The sequence below is a fragment of the Zingiber officinale genome, chromosome 7A, assembly GCF_018446385.1.
Source record: "Zingiber officinale cultivar Zhangliang chromosome 7A, Zo_v1.1, whole genome shotgun sequence".
In the NCBI taxonomy this organism is placed as follows: Eukaryota; Viridiplantae; Streptophyta; class Magnoliopsida; order Zingiberales; family Zingiberaceae; genus Zingiber; species Zingiber officinale.
In genome coordinates this window covers 138634694-138661414 of record NC_055998.1, presented here as the reverse complement: position 1 = coordinate 138661414, position 26721 = coordinate 138634694, and the positions used below count along the sequence as shown (strand labels likewise).

General features: G+C 36.6%; 3 protein-coding genes and 1 long non-coding RNA gene across 6 annotated transcripts; 1 reads left to right on the top strand and 3 right to left on the bottom strand.

The window, feature by feature from the left end:
• Positions 1 to 1863: 1863 nt before the first annotated feature.
• LOC122000555 lies at positions 1864 to 3627 on the bottom strand. Its single transcript, XR_006117170.1, has 3 exons — positions 3095 to 3627; positions 2882 to 3009; positions 1864 to 2215 (listed from the first exon to the last, which is right to left on the bottom strand). It is a non-coding gene; the product is annotated as an uncharacterized LOC122000555 (long non-coding RNA).
• A 12865-nt stretch (positions 3628 to 16492) lies between these two features.
• On the top strand, positions 16493 to 17539 carry LOC122002829 (acidic endochitinase-like). Its single transcript, XM_042558177.1, has one exon. The coding sequence runs from the start codon at positions 16512 to 16514 to the stop codon at positions 17484 to 17486; it is 975 nt and encodes a 324-aa protein (XP_042414111.1). The 5' UTR covers positions 16493 to 16511; the 3' UTR covers positions 17487 to 17539.
• Positions 17540 to 19066: 1527 nt separating this feature from the next.
• LOC122002827 (pentatricopeptide repeat-containing protein At1g80150, mitochondrial-like) lies at positions 19067 to 21812 on the bottom strand. Of its 2 annotated transcripts, XR_006117727.1 has the most exons (3): positions 21631 to 21812; positions 19948 to 21536; positions 19067 to 19395 (listed from the first exon to the last, which is right to left on the bottom strand). XR_006117727.1 is itself a non-coding variant. In XM_042558176.1 (2 exons), the coding sequence occupies exon 2, from the start codon at positions 21512 to 21514 to the stop codon at positions 20153 to 20155; it is 1362 nt and encodes a 453-aa protein (XP_042414110.1). In that variant the 5' UTR covers positions 21515 to 21536; positions 21631 to 21812; the 3' UTR covers positions 19944 to 20152. The 2 variants fall into 2 exon arrangements, 1 of the variants encoding a protein (XP_042414110.1); XM_042558176.1 differs by lacking the exon at positions 19067 to 19395 and having other exon boundaries at positions 19944 to 21536.
• A 362-nt stretch (positions 21813 to 22174) lies between these two features.
• LOC122000554 (cyclin-dependent kinase B1-1-like) lies at positions 22175 to 26721 on the bottom strand. 2 transcript variants are annotated; one of them, XM_042554926.1, is made up of 8 exons: positions 26432 to 26721; positions 25921 to 26065; positions 25775 to 25836; positions 25588 to 25699; positions 25096 to 25189; positions 22880 to 22949; positions 22641 to 22779; positions 22175 to 22510 (listed from the first exon to the last, which is right to left on the bottom strand). In XM_042554926.1, the coding sequence occupies exons 1-8, from the start codon at positions 26626 to 26628 to the stop codon at positions 22418 to 22420; spliced, it is 912 nt and encodes a 303-aa protein (XP_042410860.1). In that variant the 5' UTR covers positions 26629 to 26721; the 3' UTR covers positions 22175 to 22417. The 2 variants fall into 2 exon arrangements, with proteins under 2 accessions (XP_042410860.1, XP_042410861.1); XM_042554927.1 differs by having other exon boundaries at positions 22175 to 22507.

Genomic DNA, 26721 nt, shown 5'->3' with positions numbered 1-26721 from the left:
ACCGGTTTCGGTCGGTTAACCGGTTCCAACCGAGAATCGGTAGATCGATGAATTAAACATACATGGGGAAGGGCGACATAACTGTTTCCTTGTCATAATCTTGATACATGGAGTTACATGTAGCAGCATGCACAATGTGGAACTAGAAAGAATATGATGACACAAAACCAATCAAAGCGACAAGTGATCCAACAGATTCAAAAATTCATCGGCCTACTGTGGATGCAGGAAGTGCCATAAACATCTGAAGCATAACTGTCGATGTGAAATCTTCTATCCTCTCTTCGGTTTAAAGTTGCTCCAAGAATATGTTTATATCAAAATTTAATTAAATGTACAGATAAAAAAAAACATTGTTACTGAACAAAATCATTCGATTTGGCTCCATTTTTTGTTGAATGCTTATGTTGTTCTGCATCGTAATGAGCAAACGCGGCATCCAGAGCTTGGAATGATGGAAAGAAAGGATAAAGAGTGTAAACACTGATATTTGAAATTGAAAGGATATGCTGATTAGGCAGAGAGATGGGATAGAATTAAAAGCATCGATCTTGAATGAGGAAAGGCTCTAAGGTAACATCAAACATGACCCAGTTTTACCGGTTTACCGATTAAACTGGTAAAAAAAATCCAAAACCGGGAACTAACCGGTAAACCGGTTAACCGGAATCGGTTAAAATTGATTAACCGATTAACCGGTAAGTTACCGGTTCTGGTCCAATTTTTGGTTTGCCGGTTTTTTTACACAGCCCCAGTCAAGACAAGCTAGAACCAAGTTAAGATGCATGTGAGTCAAATCAAATCGAGCTTGAGTCTAGTCAAATTGAGTTCAGATCTGAATCAAGTTAGTCTTGATTCAAATTGACCCTTGATAAGTTGATTCTATCCGAGCCACATCTCAGCTTAATATACCTCACATAAAACTCAAACTTGATTTGACAGTGTTGAAGCGTCGATTGATAACTCAGGGATGTAGTTATTAGGTGTCGATCATCCGGAGAGATGTCTGTTGACAACTAAAGAAAAAGGTACACCCTTTGAGAACTGAGGCCATCCTTATTGGTGTAATCAGCCTTAGGTTAAAGTTGATCAAGTTCGGGTTGACTTGAGTTTAGATTTCGATGTTTGATCAATATGTTAGTAAGACATCAAGTAGGTTAAGACTGACCAAATAATTGATGGTAAAGAAGTCAAGTAGGTCAATGTTGACCGAATACTTGACTAGAAGTCGAAATTCCAACAAGAAGTTAGCAAGAAAAAAAAAGATTAAGTGAGTCACGAAAGACTGGACACTTGGTGATCAGAAGTCCAACAGGAAGTTGGCAAGAGAAAAGTCCAAGTGGATCACAAAGGACCAAACACTTATTGATCAAAAGTCTAATGAAAAGTTGGAAAGAAGAAAGTCCAAGTGAATTAAAGGTTGACTAAACACTTCACTACAAGAAACCAGGGCTTTAGAGACGAAAAAATCTGTCTCTAAAAATCATTTTTCCGCCTCTAAAGAAAGTTTGAGACGGAATATTCCGTCTCAAAAACCCGTTAGTGAAAGCCCCGTAGCTAATTTTGAAACGGAAATATTTCGTCTCTAATTTTAGAAACGGATGAAAAAAATGTTTATAAATCTGTTTTCAAATTAACAAAATAAAATTAATTTCAAATGTAAATTCTGTCTCTAATTTTGTTTTAAATCTGTTATTAATCTTGTTTATAAATTAGTTTACAATTCTATTTATAAATCCGTATATAATTTTATTTTAAATTTATCATTAAATATTATTATATTATATTTTTATATTTTACATCAATATATTTAATAATTCTTCATTGCAAATAAATTAAAAATTATTAAAAAGAAATAACTTCTAATTCCAAATGTATTATACAATTAACATTAAAATAAATAAATATTAACATTATCCAAATAAATTTGACCAATAATCAAACTATAAAGACTAAATTTTCCTAGATATAAATAATTTGTACATTCCATTTCTTGAATCATTTCAAGAATCATCTCCTTGAGATTTTCTTCCCTCTGCCTACTTTCTATAATAACAAGTTTTTTTTCCTTTTTCAATATTTTGTTCCTCCATCCTCGAGCTAATAGCATCCATGCCTTCAATTTCTTCTTTTTGCTCTCATTGTCTTCGAATTTCATGAGATAAATTGCTTCTCTTATACAGATTAATGAACCAACCAATTTTGTTGAGAAAATCTAACAAATCAAAATATGAAACGAGTAAGTCTTACAATATCAGAATTTTTAATACAAAATAAATTAAAATTGTACAAAAGTCATAATCAGTATCAGTGATCACCCACTGATTAGTCATAGTTGTCAATGTTAAAGAATTAACAAGGGAGTTTGAATTTTGGATTCTAAGACTAAGATTTGAAATAGCAAAGCAAGTATAAAATCAAACCTAATGAATAAAATATAATGTAAGAATTGAGAGCTAAGTCTAACCTAACTACAATTGCAGAAAATAAAAGTCAACATGAAGTAATTAATGAAACTAAGCATGAAATAAAATCTAGAGCATTAAAGAAACCTAATCTAACTTAACCTAATTGAATTTAAATGAAGACATAAAACTTAACAATTGAAAGAGCAATATAAAGCAAGAGTTAAGTAAACTAAGATGTATCAAACCTAACTATTGAAAGAGACATTTCACCGAACACACGACATGCAGGAATTAGAACCTAACTACGGAACATTTTATCAAACAAGTTGGGTGCATGAAACAATTAAAGTCAAGTGCGTGCAATCTAATTAAGGGAGATCAAGTTTGATATAAGCATTCAATGAGAAACATAACACACATCCAACATGATAAAAGAAACAACCCAATAAATCTGATCAGGTTCAGATTATTACCCTTATCAGCAGTTTGTGGCTCTTCCGACGATGGTAAATCTGTCCAACAACCCTCACTGCCTCAGAATTCACTGATACACAACATTGTCACAAATCCAAGCACAAATGGGGTCACTGCAGCAATGGATCTGCAATCCAGAAGATGTCAATCTGTTGATAAGCTATGACGGTTGTCAAACAGGGAATAGGAATAGAGATGACAACATCTCATACCTCCTTGTGGCTGACCAGATGGCCACAGCACAATTGAAGGGGGCAACGCGTGGTAACCCCTTGCAACTGCTGATACGCGGAAGAACAACCCTACTCTCCTATGTACTCAGCTCTCCGACGGTGGCAGATGGAAGAGGAAGAAGTGGCAGCCGGTGAAAGAGATGGCGGCGACGCTAGCCACCCAAATTGCAGGTATTGTGGTCGGATGAGATGATGCCGGCTGCATCTAGGGCAGAGATGCAAGGGGAAAAATGTAGAAGAGGATCGGGCCGCCTGATAGCCCAGAGAGCTTGGTGTTGGTGAGGTTCGCGGAGAGAAGGACTGATGCCGGCGGTGCTCTCGTGACAATCGGCGCGGTGAGGACCTCCGCGACGAGGAGACGATGGCAGAGGAGGGAAGATGATGCGGAAGAAGAGAAAGGGGTGCCGGTTGGAGAAGATGAAGAGAAGAAGAAGAGCAGAGAGTAAACGGCGCGAGAGAGGAGGAATAATCGGGGCGGCGACGAGATAAGGTGAGGAAGGGTTCGACGTTTATGGAGGAGTAGGGGACGGTGAGGAATTATAACCAAAATTGATTAATTAAATTAGAAAATTAGGTTTATTTTAATTAAAGCCTAATTTTTTTTATCAACTCCTACTAAATTGGATATTCCAAATATGCATTTCTCAAGCCCGCAAATGCATCCCCTCTAATTACGCCTTACGAGTTTCGAAAAAAAATCTTAAAAAATTTCTAAAAATTATGTTAAGATTATTCCTCAATTAAATTTTATTATTTAATTATTATTATTATTTTATTATCGTAATTTACAATAAAAGTGCACAAATATTAATAAAAATCAATAAAAATAACAAGAATTCAGGGAATGTAGGATGGATGACCTCACGGTTGCATGAGTTGGCTAATTGAAAATGTTACGAATCTTGCGACCTTGAGAAGCAATTGTAGATAACCTCAAGTGGTTGTGACCGACCTCACAACTACGGCCAACCTCGCAGCTGCGAACGACCTTGCAGCTGTATGAGATGGCCACCAAGCACGAGAAAAAAAAAATCAAAGGAGGGGGAAAAAGAATTCGTACTTGCTCTGATAAAGCCAAAGACAAAACCAAAGCAAAATTAGGACGAGGAGAAAGGGTTAGAAAATCTAATTCATATCTATTTTTGTTTATAAAAATTTATATGTAATTTCATATTAAATTTGATTTAAATTATTTCTTAAAGTTTTTTCATATATTATATTTTGTCAAAGTGAACATATTTACAATTTCATGTCTCTGATTTATATAAATATAAAACAGATTTTATTTTCGTTTAAAATTTTCATTAAATGTTTAAACGGTCACAAATTCCGTTTATAATCCATATTTATTTTTTAAATAAAATTTATACATAGCTTCGTATCAAAATTTGTTTTAAATTTCTTTTCAAATATTATATTTCATTAAAGTTAAACAAATTAATTATTATGTAATAAATCTATATCTGATTTATATAAATTGAAATAGATTTTATTTTCATTTTAACTTTTAATTAATTTATAAACCAAATTTATCACAGAAATTATACCGTCTCAAATTTTATAATTCATATTTATTTTTGTTTATAAAAATTTATATGTAATTTCGTTTTAAATTTGTTTTAGATTCTGTCTTATTTTTTTTTAAAAATATATAATTTACTAAAATGAAACGAATTAATAATTCCGTATTAAATCTGTCTCTAATTTATATAAATTTGAAACAGATTTTATTTCTGTTTTAACTTTTAATTAATTCATAAACGAAATTTGTCACAGAAATTATACAGTCTCAAATTCTGTTTATAATTCATATTTATTTTTTTTTATAAAAATTTATATGTAATTTTGTTTCAAATTTGTTTTGAATTCTGTCTTAAATTTTTTAAAAATACATATTATTTACTAAAATGAAACAGATTAATAATTCTGTATTAAATCTGTCTCTAATTTATATAAATCTGAAACAGATTTTATTTTCGTTTTAAAAATCCGTTTCTGAAGCACTTGGTGATCAGAAGTCCAACAGGAAGTTGGCAAGAGAAAAGTCCAAGTGGATCACAAAGGACCAAACACTTATTGATCAAAAGTCTAATGAAAAGTTGGAAAGAAGAAAGTCCAAGTGAATTAAAGGTTGACTAAACACTTGGTGATCGGAAGTCTAATGGAAAATTAGCAAGAGGAAAGTCTAAGTTGGTTAAAATTGACCGGACACTTGGTGGTCGGAAGTCCAACGAAGGGTTCGTAAGAGGGAAGTTCATGTGGACCATGGATGACAAGACATTTGGCACGAGATGGAAAGTCCAAGTGGATTATAAAACACCAAACACTTGGCATAATACAGAAAGTTTAAGTGAGTTAAGGATGATCGAACACTTAGCGATGAGGCGTGAAGTTCTAGTAGGTCAAAGTTAATTGAATGCTAGACAAAGAGGAAGTTTTGATAGAATTTTTTTTTTAATGTCATAACTTTTGACTCAGATATCAGAACAAGACGATTTCCATTGTGAAATAGAGCTCGTTCAAAGCTCTATATGTAAGTACCTTAGGTTAGTTTTGATGTGATAAACTGAGATAGGTTAGGTCTTGTGTTATTTTGATACCTTGTTTCTGAATGTGTAGGAGCTTAGGAACACAGAAAGTCGAGTGTAAGATGCGGCTAACGAGAATAATGTCATGGGAAGCGAGTTAATGGGTTCTGTGCATTTGAGGGATGAGTTGCTATAGAAGAGTACACTAGTGGATGAGAATGATGTGTACGACGTTCGAGGGACAAGAAGTCAGGAAGGAAGCCTACTAGAAGAAGGTCAAAGTTGAGTTCGAGTGAGTTTAATTTCGGACGACCGGATAATCACCCAAGCGAAGAAGATCAACTTGGAGGTTGATCTTGAAGACCCAAGATGCCTCTCCTCTAATTGAGGTCGCCTCGGGTGCTACTGTTGAAACTACCCAACAAAGGTACGAAGGCACCTCCAAGGTGTCTGAGGCATCTCGAATAAAAAGGCACGAAGGTGCCTCAAGCGAGATCGAAGGTGCCTCAAGCAGAGGTGACTTCAAAGACATTGAAGGCGTCTCTATTCCCACAGAGCCGTTGGTTGACCGTTGGAGTTTAGATAAATTTTTATTCACATTGGAGGCGCCCTAGACCTCTTTGGAGGTGCCTCCAAGCAACGAATACCAACGGCTACTTCATCCCAGGAGGCTATATAAAGCCCTTTAGTGCTAGGAATAAAATAACAACTCTTGTATTCAATTCCTAGTCTTTTCTTGAGCTATCAAAGTGTTTAAGAGACTTCTCCGCCTTCAACGAAGGAGATCTTTTAGTGCTTTCAACTGCCTTGGATTAACAACCACCTAAGGTTGTAACCAAGTAAATCATAGCCTTCTTAACAACCTTTAAAAGGTTATTTTAAAGAGGTTTGCAGGAGCCGGCTCTTGGAGATTTTGAAGTGAAGTGTTGGTGTATTTCCGAAGCATCAAGAGACATTTAAGAACAATAAGAGATCAAAAAAGTAAGTTTTTTTATTGTAAAGTAGTTTTCGATTATATTTGTGTTTTTATAAGAATGAGTTTATAAAGACTTCTCCGCCTTCTAAAAATTTCCGAGATAGAGAGAGTTCATTGTGGAAGAAAATCGTTGCGTGAACCCTTAGATTAATCACCTCAACGAGGTGGATACCAAGTAAACTAAGGTGTTGCGAATGTTGAGTCGAGTTTGAAGCAAGATTTCTGTTGCGTATTCAATGACAAGCACAAAGCAATGACAAGAAGCGATCTAAGTTATTAACTCACCTCTAGCTCGCACAAGGCTTGACAATCCTTTCACTCCCTATTTAAAGGTAACATTTGCAGCATCCAGGCAAGCAATTCATTTTGTTTACTACTCTTCTACTTATTATTTTTCTCTGTTTTCTCCGCCTTTTTTCTGAAGTTTGACTAAGTGCCGGAGTGGCCAAACTGAATCCTGACTCGGCAGTCTTCTTAACATTTTCTTTAAGTCTCCTCAAACCCCTATTCAAAGATCTCTAGCCTTATTTGTATCCAGACCGACTCCTTCGGAAAACTGACCTGACCAATATCCAGCCAGTAAAAGTGTTTTGCCATGGTTACTTTACTGAGTCATCCCATCCCTTGATCTCAGTCTAGATCAACAACAAAAATTTTATCGACCAATAGTGGTTCTGATTCAAGTTTATTTAAATATTTTGATATTAAATTAACATCATCATTAACTAGATTTCTTATTATTAAATATATTTTTTTAGTTTTGTGTCTAAATACACATTTGAAATTTTTTTAATCAAGAATCACTTCATTCTTCTACTAAACATTTTCCCCAAACTATACTTATTCTTATAATTAAAAATTTATTGAAATAGGAAAAAAAATAGAAGAATTTAATAAATTAATAAATTAATAAATTAAATAATAAAATATCTTAATGTTAATTAAGTGATAGTTGACAAACTCATTCATATATGAGTGTGACTTACCAGTAGATTGATAATTCTAAGTCAATTCAAAATTAAATATTTATTAGCATATAGAGTCTTTCATGAAGTACACACTCCTCATGATATATCTCAATTATTACATTTAATTTTAAAAGAATATGAATTAATTTTATAAAAAAATTCAATATTATTTAATAATGTTAATTCTAATACTCTAAGTATTGATGAATTTAAATTTATATATTAATCTATTATTATTGGTTTATTTTTTTAATATATTGTGTATGTCATTATTTAAATTTATATGCTATAAATGAATTAAAATTCTTGAAAAGTAAATTAAATAATTAAAATTATTATTTTTTTATTTATTATGGCATCCTACTATAATGAAGATAAATTTTGTAAAATTAATATGATGAAATCTCAAAATTTTCCACTAATAGCGTTGGAATTCAATATTATGACATCCTATTATTATATTTATATTTTGCACATAATACTAATAATATTAATGCATTTTATTTTCACAAAAAAAAATGTAGTAGTATTTATGAAAATTTAAAATTATTTATGATTGTTAGGACTTGTATGAGCTTGGGGGGTGAATAACTCGCTTTGCTTCTTCAAATTTGATATTGTAGCAGAAAATTTGAACCGAAGACTATACAATGGTAACACTTAGATTTTTCTTGATATCTACCTCTTTAAGATAACTAATATAAAGGTTCACTCTATACACTAACAACTCAAATATGAATGTCTCCTTTTCAGAAATTTTTTGGCGGAGAAGTTTCATACACTTGTTCTCACAAGAACACAACAAGCACAACTAAATACAAAAGCGAAAATAAAAGTAAACACTTTACAATGAGTTTTTCCTTAGCTTGACATCTAGTTGGCTTGTCTCGGTGGCAAAGGTCGGAGATTCCTCCACTGTCTACATTACTCTCTCCCCCCTTTGGACAAGTGCAAACTAGTGATTTGGGTATGACTCCTTATACCAAAGAGGGGTTGGGGTAGGGGTGGGATATTGAAATTATCCAAAAAAAATTCCTATACCGTATATTGTACCGAAATATTTAGTATACACAAAAAATGCCGATACCATACCAAATTTTTGGTATACAAAAAATTTAGCATGCGAAATTTTTAGTATAGTTAAATTCCATACCGTTTAGTGTAAAATTTTGATATTAGTATGATATATCGAAATTTTTTATATAAATGGTATACTGATACCAATACTGAAAATTTCAGTACGGTATTATATCATACCAAAACTTTTTGTATACTGTTAAATCAGTATGGTTTAGTAATTTCGATATGATATATGCGGTATACCAAAATTTTGATAATTTTCTCCACCTAGCTTTGCGTTAAGGTCGAGCCATTACGGGGATTGACTCACCAACCTCTTTCCTCTTCATTGATTGGACTTCTTTCACATTGATCTACTTCTTGGCTCAACCCAAGAGATAGTCAAAATTCATCAGGGGTTTCTTCACCAGAGATCGAAAGAAATCTCCATCTAGTAATCATTAAGATAAAACACTGATCAACACTTCCAAGGTGGCTAAAAGGACGTCCAAGATGACTTGATTGAAGCACTAGATATATTATCATAAAGGCTCTCAAGGCTTCTACTTCAATGTGAACAGATTAAGGGTGTTTTATACTACTGCTTACTGCTGGTAAAATGATATAGGAACTGACTTTGAAGTCGATGAAAGATCAGATGGATGAGGTGGTAATCGATTAAACCATTGCTGAGACGAACCGGAAATGGTCATCAAAAAGACTCTACACTTGACGTCATCCATATACTGATGTAGCAAGGAGGCATTCTTGAATTAACCCAGGTGGTCCTTAGGATTGGCTGACCCCGTATACTCTTAGATGAGGCATTTGGAAGTTATGTAGTAGTTCATCTTCCAAGACACGACTCAAGAAAGGCATAGCCTGAAGATTCCTCTTGTCAATAGGTAAGTGCCCTATGTCTTTATTCCATTTCTAAGGAGGCATCTCTCGCACCATCGATCCATGTGAGTGTTCTTCGGGTGGGATCACTATCTTGTTCCATTGATTTGCAAATATAATGGGGGGAGTGTTAGTGTGTGCACTTATGTGCAAGACACCCCTTTCATATTTTATGGATAATTATTTCATAAAGGCAAGTATTTATCGTTAATTATTTTACTTTTTTATATGTATATGATTAATGATAAAGTTTTACGGATTAATGAGTACATTAATATGAAAATAGTCCTTGAACGAATAAACATCTAGAGGGGACATGGATATTTAAATCAATGCTAAGTATGACTAGGTCGAGATAGACCAAAAGATGAATATCCAAGTTGTACTTGGAGTGCCTTGAGTTTAGAGGTACATTTGACACAACTCGTTTAAAAGAGGAGACAACATATTAAACATCATTGGTTATTCCTCTTATGAATGAGTGTAACTGATCTTTTGACTTGAGACCTTCATTTATTCTAAGCGTAAAATTATGTATTTTTGATGTTGTTAAAAGTAATCTTTAATCGGATTATGATTAATAAGGTTGTTGGGTGTATAATAAAGCGTAGAGAGAATAGTATTAAGTCAATAGAGGATTCATCGCTCTCTTGGATTAGGAGTTAATATGATTGTCTCTTGATAGAGATCTTAGTGACTCAAAATTCATGGACATAGAAGGAATGATTTATCATTCAAGAGGAGTCTATTATATCTTAGAAATTAAGTAAAATAATTAATTTACTAATGATGCATAATGTACTGAATTAATTGGGAAGTAGGCATATATTAAGAAATTGAATTACATAGTAATTGGTTCATGGTGGTTTATAATTTATGACTAATATTAATTTTATCACATTGGGTGACTATGAATTATTGCTAGACAATTACCTTAGTATGTTTATGGATTTATACTACCTTCGTGTATAAAATCTAGAGGGTCGTAAGCATAGCATGTAGACATAAATATTATCTATAATTGATTATTTTAGTGGATACTAAAATTAATCAATTTTTATTATTTTGAATTAAAATTAATTAGATTATTAATTAATTTTGAAATATCGAAAGCTAGAATAGATCAAGATCAAATATGAATTTATTTTATCCAAATAAGGATTAATGGAAAATTCGAATAGTCACAATTACGATGATTAATGGAGAATTTGAATAGTCACAATTAAGATAATTAATAGAGAATTTGAACACCCACCATCATGATGATTAATGAATAATTTGAAAAGTCATATCTCTTTATCTTTCTTGGAGAGTATAAGAAGTTATACTTGAAAATTCTTTAAAAAAAAGGGAAGAAACTCTCTCTCCACTTCCCCCTTGAAGACTTCTTCTTCACTTTCTTTTATTGAAAGAGATCGATAGTGCTTCCAAAAGGTTTTGTCAATCCAAGAGGGTAACACCTATCAAGTTTGTGATCCAGTGCGTGTGGATACTGCTAGAGGAGTTACACGTGGGGCTCTCATTTGTTTGTATGAATATTTATATTTTGAAATGAGAATTACTCTGGTCAAATGTTGCATATTAATATAATTGTCCATTTAATTTATATTGTAGATAATATGATGTGTGTTGTCATACAGAAGATCATGTTATCAGTTTCTTATAAATTATAAATAGTAGCTCATGACCGAGTGGATAGGGACAAACCATTGGAACAGTTGTAGTGTAATTTGGAATTAGTTTGTCTTGGCTATATAATTAACTAGTACACTATATGTGTATTAAGCAGGACCATTTGAGGTTATTCTTTTTATACTAACTGCATAAAAAAACAAAAACTTCTGTTATTATAGATGTACATAGGGATGTAAATGAACCAAACGGTTCGCGAGCTATTCGGAGCTCGATTCGGTAAAAAGCTCGTTCGAGTTCATCTTATGGAGCCGAGCTCGAGCTCGATTTCGAGCTCGACAGTTTTATCGAACCAAATTCGAGCTTAAGGATATTCGGCCCGTGAGCTCGCGAACATGTTCGTTTATAGGCTTGCGAGCCAAAAGAACAAGCCTTAAACCGAGCTAAAAAAATGAGCTCTAAAACGAGCCTTAAATGAGTTTTAAAATGAGCAAAAAAAATGAGCTCTAAAACGACATCTAAACGAGCCCGAAAACGAGCTCAAGCTCGCTTAACGAGTTAGGCTCGTTAACTTTGATAATCAAACTAATAACGAGCCGAGCTCGAACTGTTCGCGAGCTTGATAATTCTAAAACGAGTTGAGCTCGAGTCTTATGATAAAAGCTCGATTCGAGCTCGAGCCGAGCTCGAGCTCGAATATAACTTAAACGAGCCGAGCTCGAGCCTAATACTGTTCGGCTCGGTTCGGCTTGTTTACATCCCTAGATGTGCGTACTCTTAATCCCGATATAATAACAAACACATATACTTAGTATTTATTTCTTTAATTTATCAAAGGGTGAGATTTATTCAGTTAAAGCAATAGACCCGATAAGTTGGGAAATAATATTATTTATATGATGTGTTGTTGATTATAAAAGGAAATTGTGTCCTAGTAATCTAGGTTGATGATGTCCCCTTGAGGAGCTCATAAGGATTATCATGTAAACCCTGCAGGTTGACTTAGTCCGACATGATAATAAGGTTGAGTGGTACTACTCTTGGAGCTAGATGTTAATTAAATGAGTTGTTAGTAACTTATTTAATTAACGGACATACGATATCTTAAACACAGGGAGACTAACGCACTCATGATAAGTAGGAGCTCATATTGTAATATGGGATTGGTGCGGTAGTTTAATAATAACTCTTTAGTGGTATGAGTTATTATTGATGAACTTGAGTTAGATGTTCGGGTCGAACACAGGAAGCTCAAGTTCATCAGGAGGTCACAACCAATTCCTCCTCTCGGTCCCTATTGTAGCCTCTATAAAGTCTCACATTCACCCGTTTTGGTTTTGCTTCCTACCCAAGAAAGGGGCTGGCACATCCTTGCTTGATGCCTAAGCAAGGGATCGGCCAAGCCTTGCTTCCTACCCAAGAAAGGGGTCGACCAAGCCTTGCTTAGTGCCCAAGCAAGGGGCCGGCCAAACAAAAAGAATAGAAAACAAAAGGAAGATTTTTTCTCAACAGAATTAGAGATTTTTCTAAAAAGAATTATGTTGATTCTTTCTTAGAAATTTTCTAAAAAGAATTATATTAATTCTTTCCTAATAATTTTTTTAAAAAGAATTATGTTCATTCTTTTCTAGAGATTTTTCTAAAAAGAATTATGTTGATTCTTTCATAGAAATTTTCTAAAAAGAATTATACTAATTCTTTCTTAAGAAATTTTTCTAAAAAGAATTATGTTAATTCTTTTCTAGAGATTTTTTCTAAACAAAAATCTATTACTTTTTCTCCTTTTTAACTGGGGCAAAGGGTTATAAAAGGAGAGGAGGTTGTGCCACAAAAATCAACAATTCAACTAAGAATTGATAAGTTTTTCTCCACAACTAAAAACCCTCTCCTTTCCCTTAAGGTCGGCGCCCAATTTTTCTTTTCTTTCCTCTAGGGTTGGTGCTCCACTTCTTTTCTTCTTCCTTTTTCTTCCCTCTAGGATCGACGTCCCATCTTCTCTTGGTGGGCGGAGCTTGGAGGAAAAGAAAACGAAGAAACGAAGCACCTTGGTGGCCGGCAGTTTGGAGGAGAAGAAGAAGGATGCGTTCCTTTCTTTGCATCTTTTGGTGGTAGGCGGCTTGGAAACAAAAGGGGGTTCGAGTGTTTTTATCTTGGTAGATCGTTGCCCACACGACGTCCAAGAAGAGAAAAGGATTACGGCAGAAGTTCAAGAGGTCTTTGTCTACGAAGAAATGTACAACTAGTTATTTTTCCGCAGCACAACTAGTTTTGTTTTATTTGTATGGATCCTGAAATACCAACACAAGAGGCTAGCGATTTCGTGTTTTCATTTTTTGTGTTTCGATTTTGTACTTTGATTGAGATCTCTGTAGTTAAATCTAAGGTTATTGTTAGAAGTTTAAAATATTTAATTTCTTTGAAAGACTTTGTCAAGGAAGTGGTAGATGATCTCATAACCAAGAAGGTCTAGTGCCTCGCCAACGACCTGGAAGTCAATCCTTAAAATAAATATTCAATCAACTTCTGTAATATGCTTTAACTTCTGAAAAACATAAGGGGTGAACTTGGAGTAAAAATATTAAGTTTCGTTTCCAATCCAAATTTAACTTTGAAGAACGAGCTTGGAGTAAAAATGTTAAGTTCCGTTTCCAATCTAAGTTTAACTTCTGAAAAGCACATGAGTTGCTAGGAAACCTTCTGTACTTGTACAAATTTTTGTATAGGAGAAACAGAACGGTATTCCGAGTAGCACCCAACACATGAGTGGTCAAGTGAACCCCCACACCGCTACCCACGTTCCTTGTGTAGAACACCCATGTTCTCCCCTCACCTCTAGAGAGACTCACCTCGAATAGGCTAGAAGAGTTGGGCGTGTTGGGGTGAGATCAAGCTGAAGGAATCAGTGGATCGAATCGGGTGAATATGGAGACATGAGTCATGGGCGGGTGAGACCGAGCTGGAGAGGTTGGATGAGCTCGAGATGAGGCAGCCCGGGGTGACAGAGTTGAAGGGTTGGGCTCGACCGGGCTAGAGTTTGTCAGACTTTTAGCTCAGGCCTATCATGACTTGAACTGATGTTTTTAACTTACACTCAACTTGGCTTTTGATGGAACGACTTAACTTCTAACTTGACAGTATTACGTAGAGGCTCTACTATCCACCACATGATCTTGTAATGAACAAAATCACTTCCATTCAAGTGAATGAAGTGAGGCTTTCAAAGGTAAACTACCGATCAAAGAGCTACATTATGTTGGATTGAAAGCGCTAGAGGGGGGTGAATAGCGCTCGTGGCTATTTCGTTCGTTTCGGAAAGCTCAAAGAGTAAAACACAGCGAAAATATATAAGATAATTGCAAACACGCAAACACCAAGTTTTTTACTTGGTTCGAAGTCTGGGGCGATTCCTACTCCAAGGCCCACACTCGTTGAGCGTTTACTTTGGGCAATCACTATAAGTTCGTAAAAGTTATAGTTTAGAGTACAACAATTAAGTACAGTAAGAAAATGTACCAACAACTTAAGAATAGGAAATTCAAAGCCTCAGGTCGTCGGTGTCTTGCTACAGCTTTATCGGATGGTTCTTTGTGCACTACACGGAAGATGGATCGCGTTTTTGTTGTTGTTCCAAGCTGCTGCTCGAGACTGCCTTATAAGGCCCGTGAAGGACGCCTCCAACACCATGGCGGGTGCCCTCATCCGCGTCGAATCCACAGCGTGGATGAGCTCCGACCAAGTCACTGCCTATCCACCTGAGGGCGCCTCTACACCCATGGAGAGCGCTCTCACACCAGGTCCAGGGCGCCCTCAAGCTCCACGAGGGTGCCCTCGCGCCTTACTGCGAGGCTGTCTCTGTATGTGACCGAGGCGTCTCCAAGCTCCATGGAGGGCATCTCGGGTACTGTTCATCCAAGTCAAGGATGTCTAATTCGCTTCCTGCAAAATACGTTAGTCCAACAAACCAACATACCCTGTAAAACAAAGTTAGCACAATATAGATATATAAAATAAAGTATTTGACAGTCATTGGACTGTTCGGTTCTGACTTCGGATTCCTAGGTCGAACCGATGCCTACTATTCCCTTACCAGGGAATGTGTCATCACCTACTCCACTCAAGAGAGTATACCTGTTGTTAGACCGGTCTTCCAGACCGACTGGACATTTCCTCAGCGCCCAAGGCTCCAGGACTTTCTACTGGACGTTCGCTTCACGACCCGCCCAGTCTTTTACCTGGTTCGTAACACCAGGACTTTCCACCTAGAGTCCCCGACTCTAGGACTTTTATCCGAAGCCCTCGACCTGTCAAGACTTTCCGCCTAGGGTTACCACCCTTTAGGATCTACGGTTACCACCCCGAGGGTTTTTCACCTACCTAACCGCAGGTAGGACTTTTGCTCATATAGGATTACCATTCCTCAAGACTTAAAATTACCATCCTCTAAGATTTTCCACCTATCTAATAATAACTAGGACTTTTACCTAAATAGACTTGAAACTTTCTTATAAACTCATTCAATCTTCTTAAATAATAAAATCACCTAACTTTAAACTTTTTAACATAATCAAAAACACTGATTAAATGAGTGAATATTTTCTGCACCAACACATTATTCTAGATTTCTGTCCCTTATACCCTCGGAGGGATGTCAGCCACAATACCCTTCTAAATTTTTTTTCCAACACCAATCCGACAGTCAACCTTTTCCTTTCTATTGATCTGTCATTCCGCTGACCTATCCCAGCATTCCGTCCAACGTCAACCTATTTGAATCCCAGCCGATCAATAACTAATTAATTTGGGAATAACAATGCATTGATGGATAGCTGTAGTTGTTAAATCGTAATCAAATAATTAAGAATAATAAACTAAAAGTATTATTGTCATTTTCGCTCATGGAAAATTCAGAGGCAAACACATCATATATAGTCAACAAGCAATTGATTTACAGATAAAAACAAAATTAATTCTAAAAAAAAAAACACTGGAGAAAAAATCCTCAACAATGTATCATAACCGAGATTCAAATCTTACATCTATATTATTCCGGGACATGACCTTTCCTTTTTCATGAATCGATAAAGTGGGGAAAAAAATAAGAAAAAAATCAAAGAAGGCGAAAGAAATTAAATTTGTGTGGGACATTAGTCGTCATAAGAGTTGACTTGGTCAAGTAGCGACGATTTAGTCAAAGTTTTGGCGTCTAAAATTCTCTAAATCCGTGTTTACTACTCCGTTGACCGATACGCTTCCCATCCCTTCCGTCTCCCTCTCTATATAGAGACACCCTCGCTCTCGTTGATCCTCCATCATCATCACCGTCCAAATTCTCCATGGCTTCTCCCTCTCATCTCCTACTCATCGTCTTCCTTCTTCCTGCTCTCGCCGGTTTCTCCAACGCCGACAACATCGCCATCTACTGGGGCCAAAATGGCAACGAGGGCAGCTTGGCCGACACATGCAACACCGGTCTCTACTCCTACGTCATGATCTCCTTCCTGACCACCTTCGGAAACGGCCAAACCCCCGTCCTCAACCTCGCTGGCCACTGCGACCCTCCTTCCGGCACCTGCACCGGTCTCACCGCCGACATCAACCAGTGCCAGTCCCAAGGCATTAGGGTGCTGCTGTCGCTCGGCGGAGCCAGCGGCAGCTACTCGATCTCCTCCTCCGACGACGCGACGAGCGTGGCGAGGTACCTGTGGCACAACTACCTCGGCGGGTCGTCGAGCTCGCGGCCGCTGGGCGACGCGGCGCTCGACGGCATCGACTTCGATATCGCGCAAGGCACGTCGGACAACTACGGGTACCTGGCGCAGTCGCTTCTAGACCTGGGCAGCCAGGCGGGCACCAAAGTGTATCTATCAGCGGCGCCGCAGTGCCCGTTCCCGGACCAGCTGCTGGGGCCGGCGCTGCGGGCCGTGACCTTCGACTACGTGTGGGTGCAATTCTACAACAACCCGAGCTGCGACTACAGCTCGGGGGTCAGCGGCGTCGCGGGAGCGTGGAGAACGTGGACCTCCAGCTTGCAGTCGTCGACTGTCTTCCTGGGGGTGCCGGCATCGACGGATGCAGCAGGGAGCGGGTACATCCCTCCGAGAGACCTCACGTCGCAGGTGCTGCCGGCGATCCAGCAGACGGCCAACTACGGCGGCATCATGCTGTGGAGTAGGTACTTCGACCGTATCAGTGGATACAGTGCTGCCGTACAGAACTCCACACAGCCAAAAATTTTAATTCCAACGAACTCAACGATTTTAATTCAAGTAAAAATTATTCAACGCTGCCCAGATTGTAATTTTTCTTAGATTTATTTAAAATTTTAAAATATTTATTTTATATATTTTTAAAAATAAGTTAAGACTTTTTTAAAAAAAACTCGAGTATTTAATTTTAAAAGTTATTATAATTTTTATTAAAATAATCAGAGATTTTTTTAAAAAAATACTTATCTTATAATGACATATTATTAATTTATAAAAAATTATTATGATCTGCCATTGTTTATAGCATTTGTTTTTCATCTATTATGGTTTTGTTAGCTATGTTTTGTTTTCTCCTCCTATAATTTATTATTATTAATTTTTTTTTTTTTTGTTGATCCACCATCTATTCTATTGCAATTTTACTATATACCCCATTCTGTCCCAGGCTATGATACAATGGTAACCCCATTTTAAGACTCCTCAAGTACCTAAGGTTCAAAACTTAGAGACCATATGAGATCTGACTCCTACATTGATTGTTGGTTCATTATGGGAATTGTTATTTATGTTTTTAGATTTATCCTACTCATCGATAAAAATCTTTACCAGACTGAGCTAATCCATCGTAAAATCTAGATAAAAATACTATAAAAAAATTTACTCTGACTTCATAGTTATTTGTATATTACCATTTAATCATCACCGTTGCTTCCAAATGGACGATTGTGATATGTTGGAACTCCTCGTTATCTAACATCTAGTCAATTGTGATATGTTGAAATTCCTCATTACCTAACATCTGATCAACCTTGACCTGCTGGGACTTCGTCACCAAGTGTCTGATCAATCCTTTGACTCACTTAAACTTTTCCTACATATCAAATGTTCGATTAACCTTAATCCACTTGAACTTCTAAACACCAGATGTCCGATCAAACTTGACCCACTTAGATTTCTATTGTCTGACTTCACTCATCAAGACTTTCTCATTGCCTAGTTACACTCACTAGGACTTCCTAATCAAGTATCCAGTTAACCTTTACCTAGTCGACTCTTCTTCTATCAACCATCCTGTTGGACTTGTCTTTACCTATCTTCAGTTAGGACTTTCTCAGTAAAATATTCGATCAACTTTGATCAGAGGATAATTACTCTAACAATCTCCCCAAATGGACGATTGCACCTACAATCTCCATATATTGTCAAATATCGAAACTCAAATATCAAAACTCAAGCTTGAATAAACTCAAACTTAGCCAACCTGATCAACCCTGATCCAAAAGAAATTGCACCAACAAAGCCCTGCCCCAGTTTGAACCCGTCCCTAGAATTTGTTCTGTAATAAAATAAATCTTAATCCATCTAGAAAGGAACTTAATGAATCACAATAAAACCAAACATCTCTATTTCAACACTTCATTCACAAGATAATCAAAGATGAACAGCTCCTGTTTCAAAAACTCAGTCAATCACAAGAAAAGCAAACATATTTGTTTGGACACTTTATTCATCGATTTGATATTCATGATGGTTCTAACTTGATCTATATATAAATATAGTTTGCACAAGAAATTTTAACTAAAGGAAGTGATTCTAATGATCTATTTATTTTTTTCACAACACAAACTTCATAACATAGAAAAAGGAATGAAGCAAATGAAACCTCAACTTACCGCACAACCTGCTTGAAAATGGTTGTTTATTAAGGTTTGTTGAACATAAACTCATGTGTAATCTCCTTTTTTTGCTCATACATAGAGGTTTGGTATACAACTAATCGACATTTCCATACGAACATGTAGCATATCTTCCTCTGATTACGATGACAGAAGGACGGATGCCGATACCTTTTTGATCGGTGATACATAATCTAGCAACAATGAATGAAGGGAGCAGTGATGGCAATCTTTTCGATGGAAGAGGTAGCCATGCTTAGAGACAAAATGGCCCCAATCTTGAATGTAAATACATCTTGCTGTATAATCTCGTCACATCTGAGTCTCTTTTATACCTAATGGAAGCCAGCAAACAGTATTAAGACATATCAAATAACATGCTGGGAGAGTTAATTGATTATGTTGAAATAAGGAAAAACACAGTGATAGCAACAAACGACTCGAGATAAAATACAAGGGAGAAAATAGGAGAGACGAAAGTATAACGAAAATAATGGAGTTTAAGTTATCTAATTAATGTTAACTTGTAATGCGTTTTCAACAAAAAGAATCTATGGCATAATTGCAAACCACTACTAGTCTTCGAAGTGCAAGAAACCAGACATACTGCCGGAATTATCATGGCCAAAGTTTGTCACGAGATTAGTGAAAATAACATAGGGCAAATGCCAAGTCAATGAAGTTGTAGGCTAGTCGTGGATTCAAATTGATACAACCCAAACATAGTAAACTCAACTAACATACACAAAATAATGATACTTATCGAAGTTGTAGACTATGTCATGGAAGAGGAGTAAGAAGTCATAATGAGAAACTTATCAAGCTAAGAAAACAACAAACAACTATGACATGTTGTGCATGATAAGGCATTTCGAGATGGAACATACCAAATAACTTCAGAAAGTTTGCTATAGCTGGCAATTCCAGGGAGTTCAAAGCATGTGAGCTCCTTTCAAGCAAGTGTGACTCTCCATATCAAAAGAATCCAGAATGTTTGTGAGATGATTTACGAAACAAATAAATAAGATTGTAAGAGAAACTTCTTTCTCAACCAAATTATAAGACAAATAAATAAACAATTGTCCCAGAGCTTCACTGACTCTGCTGTTTACTATCGCAAGTTAACAAGTTTTTCAATTCTTTGACTTCATTACTCGAATATGAACTCCTCGCCTCAACTAATTTTAAAATTTCTTTCGCATTCTGATGCTTTGAAATACTCATGAGGCCTTTCAATAGCTTATTAATGGTGCCAACACTTGGGAACCAATTCCTCTCCATGCTATCCTTGCACAACCTAAATGCAAAATCCAAATCTCCTCCTTCACAGAAGTAATGCACCATAGTTTGATAAATCTTGCTGTTTGGCTCGCATCCCCTTCTGCGCAAAGCATAGAAAATTTTCTCAGCCATATCAAACTCACCAATCATACAAAAACCTTTGATAATCAAGTTGTATGTCATTTCATCTGGTTTTGGACCACCTTTCAACATTAAGTGTATTAACTCATTGGCTTGCCAAGCCCTCAGTCTGTTGATCAAATACTGAATTCTAACATTAAAAGTAGCTAAATTCGGCAAACAGCCTCGAAGCACCATTAGATTCCACAATCCATTGCCAATCTCGCCGCGCCTATTCTTATAAAATGCAGATATGAGTGTTGTGTATGTAACAACATCTGCCTTAAGCCCAGCCTTCTCCATCTCTATCATGATTAAGTAAGCAGAATCCAGATCACCCATTTCACACATTAACTTGATAGTGATATTATAAGAAATCTCATCCAACACTATTCCATATTTCGTAGCACACTCGTCTAAAAGCATCTGGGCATCCTGATACTTGCAGGCTTGAGACAATACTTTAAGTATCGCATTGAATGATTTAACCGTTCTTGGGCAGCTAAACAGGTGCATTTGACGGAATGTCTGCAGGGCATGATCAGGCATCCTTGCTTTCCCATATAGCATTATGATCCGAACAATGAATCCTTCACGACGACCCTGGGGAAGTGTCTTTTGGTGCTCAAGGAGGTGTTCGATGAGGTCAAAACGTCGGGCACCTGCAAGACGTGATACTGTATCCTCAAATGCAAAGCGGTTCTCGATTACAAGGCGGTTGGTTGCATTGGATTTGAAGAGATGGAAGAGCTTCTCTGGATCCTTCTCTTTTTTGAGTTTGAATAGAGCAGGCTCGCTGTTTTGTAGTGGACCCTGACAATTGCCGCTCGATGAGGTCTCTTTCTCCAGACAAGGCTTCGGTCTAGGACGATTGTTCAACACCGCAGCTTTGCAAGCAGAGATGGTAGGGAAATCGTCAGGACAGCCAGATTCGCCGGCACATACAGAAAAATCCGATCTTTTTCTCAGTTTCGATAGACCAGCAACAATACACGTCACGCTAGCTGCATCGATTGCAGCACAGATTCGACGAACGGTGCGCAAAGAGAGCATGATCCGAAAGGCGGCAGTTTTACTGAAAAACACGATGCAAACAAACAATCTTTTTTCATATCGACTGATCTTGTGAACGAAAATCAAGGGGGAAAAAATCCAATATACTGTCGTACCTGCTAAATCAAATCAACTATGGCGGAGAACTCTAGCGACACATAAGCTCCAAAAGGGAAGAACCGAAAAGGAAATCTACGGAACAGAGAAACTTGGCAATCCAGAGATTCATATGATCTCCGACAGCATCCGGCCGGGAGGATTAAATCCGCGTTTAGGGTTTCGTAAATCGCGATATTTAAGATTTTAGGGTTTAGGCAAGCAGAGGGAAAGATTGGCCGCTAGATTGATTGAACACGGTTCGGCTCGGCTCGATTTTGAACCGGTCCGGCTTTGGTGTTAACAAATCGATTTTGACAGGAATTTTCCCGAGGTAATTAAAATTTGTTAATATTTATTCCTTTTTCCATAAAATTAAATATTTGTAAAAAATAATATATTTGAATAAAAAATGAATTTTATGAGAATTAAAATTAGATTTGTTAAATTGAAAATTTTAAAAGTTTGGTTAAAAATTATTGAAAGAAATTAATTCTCATAAAAATATATATTTACATATTCATTCAACATAATGGGGGAAAAGAGCTTATTCGAATCTGCTTTTGCATATTCATTCAACATAATCACAAATAAATTTTTATAGAGTATTTATCCTAATTCATATTACATCAGAAATTGAAACTAATGATCCATGCCGAGCTCAATCTGAGACTGCATAACGAGTATAAATCAAAAGCTGTGAGAATTTATGGGATGAAATGCTCGAGATCGAACTCGAGCCCAAACATGATAGTGAATGTAATAAGTAATGGAATTGGCAATTAGTGAATGATAGTGATAAAGTCACTAAAATTGTGACTTGTCCAAAGAATTGAAGTAGGGATGATCCATTGCTTTTAGAGCTGAGATTCTTTTAGCTGGGTCATATTGAAGCATCTTCTGCAGAATTTTACAATCAGAAAACAAGACTTTGAATGCCAAATGCAATCTAACTCCAACAAAAATCAACCGAATGTGATGAAGTCTAAGCAACTGAAGTTAACAAAGAGAAGAATGAACTGTGAATTACCGACAAAAGGTCGATCCCTTCGGGTTCCAGCGATGGAACTACTTGAGCCAAGTCATGAGGTCTCCACTGTGGATATTGATGCCAATCCCGCAGTGAGCTAACTCCAGGCCATGTCTCCTCAGTTGGAGTCCCCAGCAGCCTTCAGAAATTTTCAATCCTCAGTTGAGGTCTTTTGCATAAGAAATTTTCAATCAAACGCCGTAGACTTAATAAGGATGTCATGAGTAGAAAAAACAAACCTGAAAATGCAAAGCAATTGCTGTAGTTCTGATTGACCAATAAAAAGTGCTTTGCTCCGCACCATTTCAGCTATTTCAATAAAAGAGATAACAGATTAATATTATTAATCAAATTGCATATCTACGTGTCACTGTCATATTCAGTTGTAATTGGTTAAACCACGCGGCAACTAAGAGTAAAACCATACTATTTGGCATCATAAATGACCAGATCAATTATATGTAATCTTACCCTCCCTACATTATAAGAGGGTGTTTACACGACTTAAACTTGTGACCATAAGATGACAATTTTACCGTTGTGTTAAGACTCCTCTTACTACTCTAATATTAAATGGGCAAAATTAACCTTTAATAAGCACATTATTTTAGATTCTAGTAAGTAGATATGTTTATATTGATTAATATATATAAATATAGTTTTTATAACTTAAATCAAAGATTAGTTGAATCCTTAACTAAGATCAATTTCACTAGTGAGCCATTGACATAGAACTTTTTCTATTTGATCAAATGGCTCTCCTCCTTAATCCATAGCCATAGTGTCTCTTGATGACACCATGATGGTGAACGCCAAACTTTACAATTTTAATCTCTACCTAAAGGCTTGAATGACCATACCACACCAAAGATCTCCTCTTAACCGTCATTGGAACCTCCTCATTATCCTTCTTCACATCCTCAATTACAAAGATAACCTTTTCTAAGACCTCCTATTGACAACCACCAAGGTCAGCTTTCACCTCTGCATGACATCTCCTTCTATAATGATTACTAGCTCCTAATTCTCATTTGTTGCTTTCAAATTACTCCCTAGTTAGTTTGCTCTCTAGAAAGCTAATCTACATTGTTCTACCAAACCATCATTGCTCCAAATCACATTGATTGATGACCTCCTCAAATCGACATCAGCTCCTAGTCATCGACTCCTCAAACACACATCAACGAGACTACTAAACCTCCTCATTTAATATATTAAACCTCACTACCCAAACCCACTATTAATCCCTCGTTGGCTCTATCTAAGACCTCCTCCCCCAAGTAATCTCATAGGAGAGATTGTCGGCCAAGTTTGTCATCACCTTCCTCTCCTACACTACATTGCTTCTCCTCTCAACCATAGCAGTTGCAACTCACAAAAGCGACTATTAGATTTCCACATCCCCATCATTCACTGGCTACAAGTCTACCCTCACCAAGCCTCAATCCATAGCCCTAATGACTCTAAACAAAACCATACCCCTTGACCAACTTCCCTACATAACCCCTTACTATAAAGCTATTGAATTGATGATATGTTAACCATTACTCATAATCTCTACCAACACCCTAGGCTCATTGCCCACTTGATTGATCTTTTTAATCTATTATACAATTTATAGTTGAAAAGTATGATTCATGAATCAACATTCACTAACAAAATCCACAACATATATTCAAAATTTAACATCCTTGATTTTGAGGCCTTTGATTTTGAATAATGACTTTGCCCCGTAGGTTGACAAATAATGTTGTCAATTTGTTTAAGTAGGTGTAACATTAGTACAATATACTATCATGCAAAAATAGCACACAATGAATAACTTTAACTTATAATGAACAAGAAGATTGTTGAAGAACAAGTTCAAAAAAAGGAGGTGAGATATGGAGGGAGATGATTTAAGTGGTCCAAGAAGACCGTCAAAGGTAGAAAAGGAAGAATGCAGATATAAGGTTAGTGAAAAAAATATAATTAGATACTAGGAGGAGAAAATGGAATCGTTATTACCTCAAAATATTGTGTTTGTCAAAGGAACCAAGGAGAGGATGTTGAAGGAACCACCAACCAACTTTCTTTATTTATGTTGGCAAGAGGCAAAGATCACTCATAAGGTGTTTTTACAAGTCAAATTAGACAAAGTAACTCGTCATTCAAGGGAGTGCACTGGACCATTCAAATAATACACCAAAAAATAGTCCACCTATATACAACTTGTCAATCTAGTTTGTTTATGCCTTTAGAAAATATGCAAAACTATAAAATTAACCCACATTTAAATGGCCTGAACTAACATTTACTTGCATTCTTCCTTCGCATATTGTAATATGAAAACATTAATTAACTTCTGCATCAAACAAATAAAAGGATGTAGTAAAATCTTTGTAGCGCTATGAATAAGAAATACTCATGGAATAGAGTTAACAACAATGAGACACACAAATGGATGTTATCATACCAAATATGCATCCAACAGACCAAACGTCTACCCCAGTTGAGTAATGTGTTGCTCCCAACAAGATCTCTGGAGCCCTGTACCAAAGCGTTACAACCTACACAACAGAGCAATTAAAGTTCACATGGCATCCAGTATGCTTACAAGAACCTCATATGCATGAGAAAATATAGCCAGAAAGAAATTTTAAGTGAACAAGTAGCATGTCCGTTAACTGTGAATTCAAAGGTTATTACTAGAAAATGAAAATTTATGCTCATAAGAACCTCATGACTATAAGACAAGATAGCCAGAAAAAGTTCCAAGTAAAGATGTAGCATGTCCATTGACTGTGAATTCAAAGGTTCTTAGTAGAAATGAAAATTTATGCTCATAAGAACCTTATGAGTATAAGAAAAGATAGCCAGAAACAAAGTTCAAGTAATCAAGTAGCATGTCCATTGACTGTGAATTCAAAGGGTATTACTGGGAATGAAAATTTATGCTCATAAGAACCTCATGAGTATAGCTCTTTAGAGGGATCGTGAAGGCTCTTCCCAGTCCAAGATCTGCAATCTTTAATATGCCTTTCTCTTTGTCAACAAGCAGATTTTGAGGTTTTAGATCCCTGTTTTAAATCCGGTCATGCATATGGGGCAGATCATTTCACAGCGAAAAGGGGAAATATAAGAAAAAATATAACCTGTGAAGCACAGCATGGCTATGGCAATGTGTAACTCCTTTACACAATTGATACATAAATGACTGCAACAAGAAAGAGACAGTTAGTCAAAGAAGTTGAAAACCAAATGAAAAAAGAGGAGAATTTGTTGGTCCAAACTGGAGTACCCGAATGACTGAAGAAGGAACAAGACTGGGGGCGGGTGCTAGTCGGTAGGAATCAATGAACTTTTTGAGATCTAAATCCAAATACTCAAAAACCAGATAAAGAAGCTGCTTTCCGTTCTTCTTCACTTGCTCCACTTTGAGTAGCCTGCCCAACAAAAAAGAAACCCATAAAAGAATGGTTAACCACCAATTCAATTAAAATATCGATCTCAACCTAAACCCAATCACAAAACTGTAAAAACAAAAGACAAAACAAAACAAAGAAGCAATGATCAATGGCAGGGGAAAGGAGGAGAGGGAGATACTGGATGATGTAAATGGACTGGGAGAGCAACTGGAGGAGGGAAATCTCGCGGAGAGTGGTGGGGTGGATAAAAGAATGGTTAACCACCAATTCACTTAAATATCGATCTCAACCTAAACCCAATCACAAAACCGAAGAAAAAAAACGAGACAAAACAAAACAAAGAAGCAATGATCAATGGCAGGGGAAAGGAGAAGAGGGAGATACTGGACGATGTAAATGGACTGGGAGAGCAACTGGAGTAGGGAAATCTCGCGGAGAGTAGTGGGGTGGATGCCTTCCGCGTCCATCTCGAGGCGAGACTTCTTGAGCGCAACGAGCTGCCCCGTCTTCTTGTCCTGCGCCTTGTACACCTTCCCGTACGTCCCCTCGCCGATCTTCTCCAGCTTCACGTAATCATCCATCGCCGCCGACGAGGTCTTCTCCTTCCTGGTCCTCGATCTGGAGCAACAAGTTGCAGATCGCCACAGAAATGCCCACACAAACGTCGACGGGAC

What these genes read in the sequence shown, in the direction of transcription:
- LOC122000554 (XM_042554926.1), bottom strand. Translation starts at nt 26,628, where the DNA reads ATGGATGATTACGTGAAGCTGGAGAAGATCGGCGAGGGGACGTACGGG. An exon ending in TTCCTTCTTCAGTCATTCGG is followed by an intron (nt 25,837 to 25,920) that starts GTACTCCAGTTT and finishes TTCTTGTTGCAG; the next exon opens with TCATTTATGTATCAATTGTG. An exon ending in AGCCATGCTGTGCTTCACAG is followed by an intron (nt 25,700 to 25,774) that starts GTTATATTTTTT and finishes GATTTAAAACAG; the next exon opens with GGATCTAAAACCTCAAAATC.
- LOC122002827 (XM_042558176.1), bottom strand. Translation starts at nt 21,514, where the DNA reads ATGCTCTCTTTGCGCACCGTTCGTCGAATCTGTGCTGCAATCGATGCA.
- LOC122002829 (XM_042558177.1), top strand. Translation starts at nt 16,512, where the DNA reads ATGGCTTCTCCCTCTCATCTCCTACTCATCGTCTTCCTTCTTCCTGCT.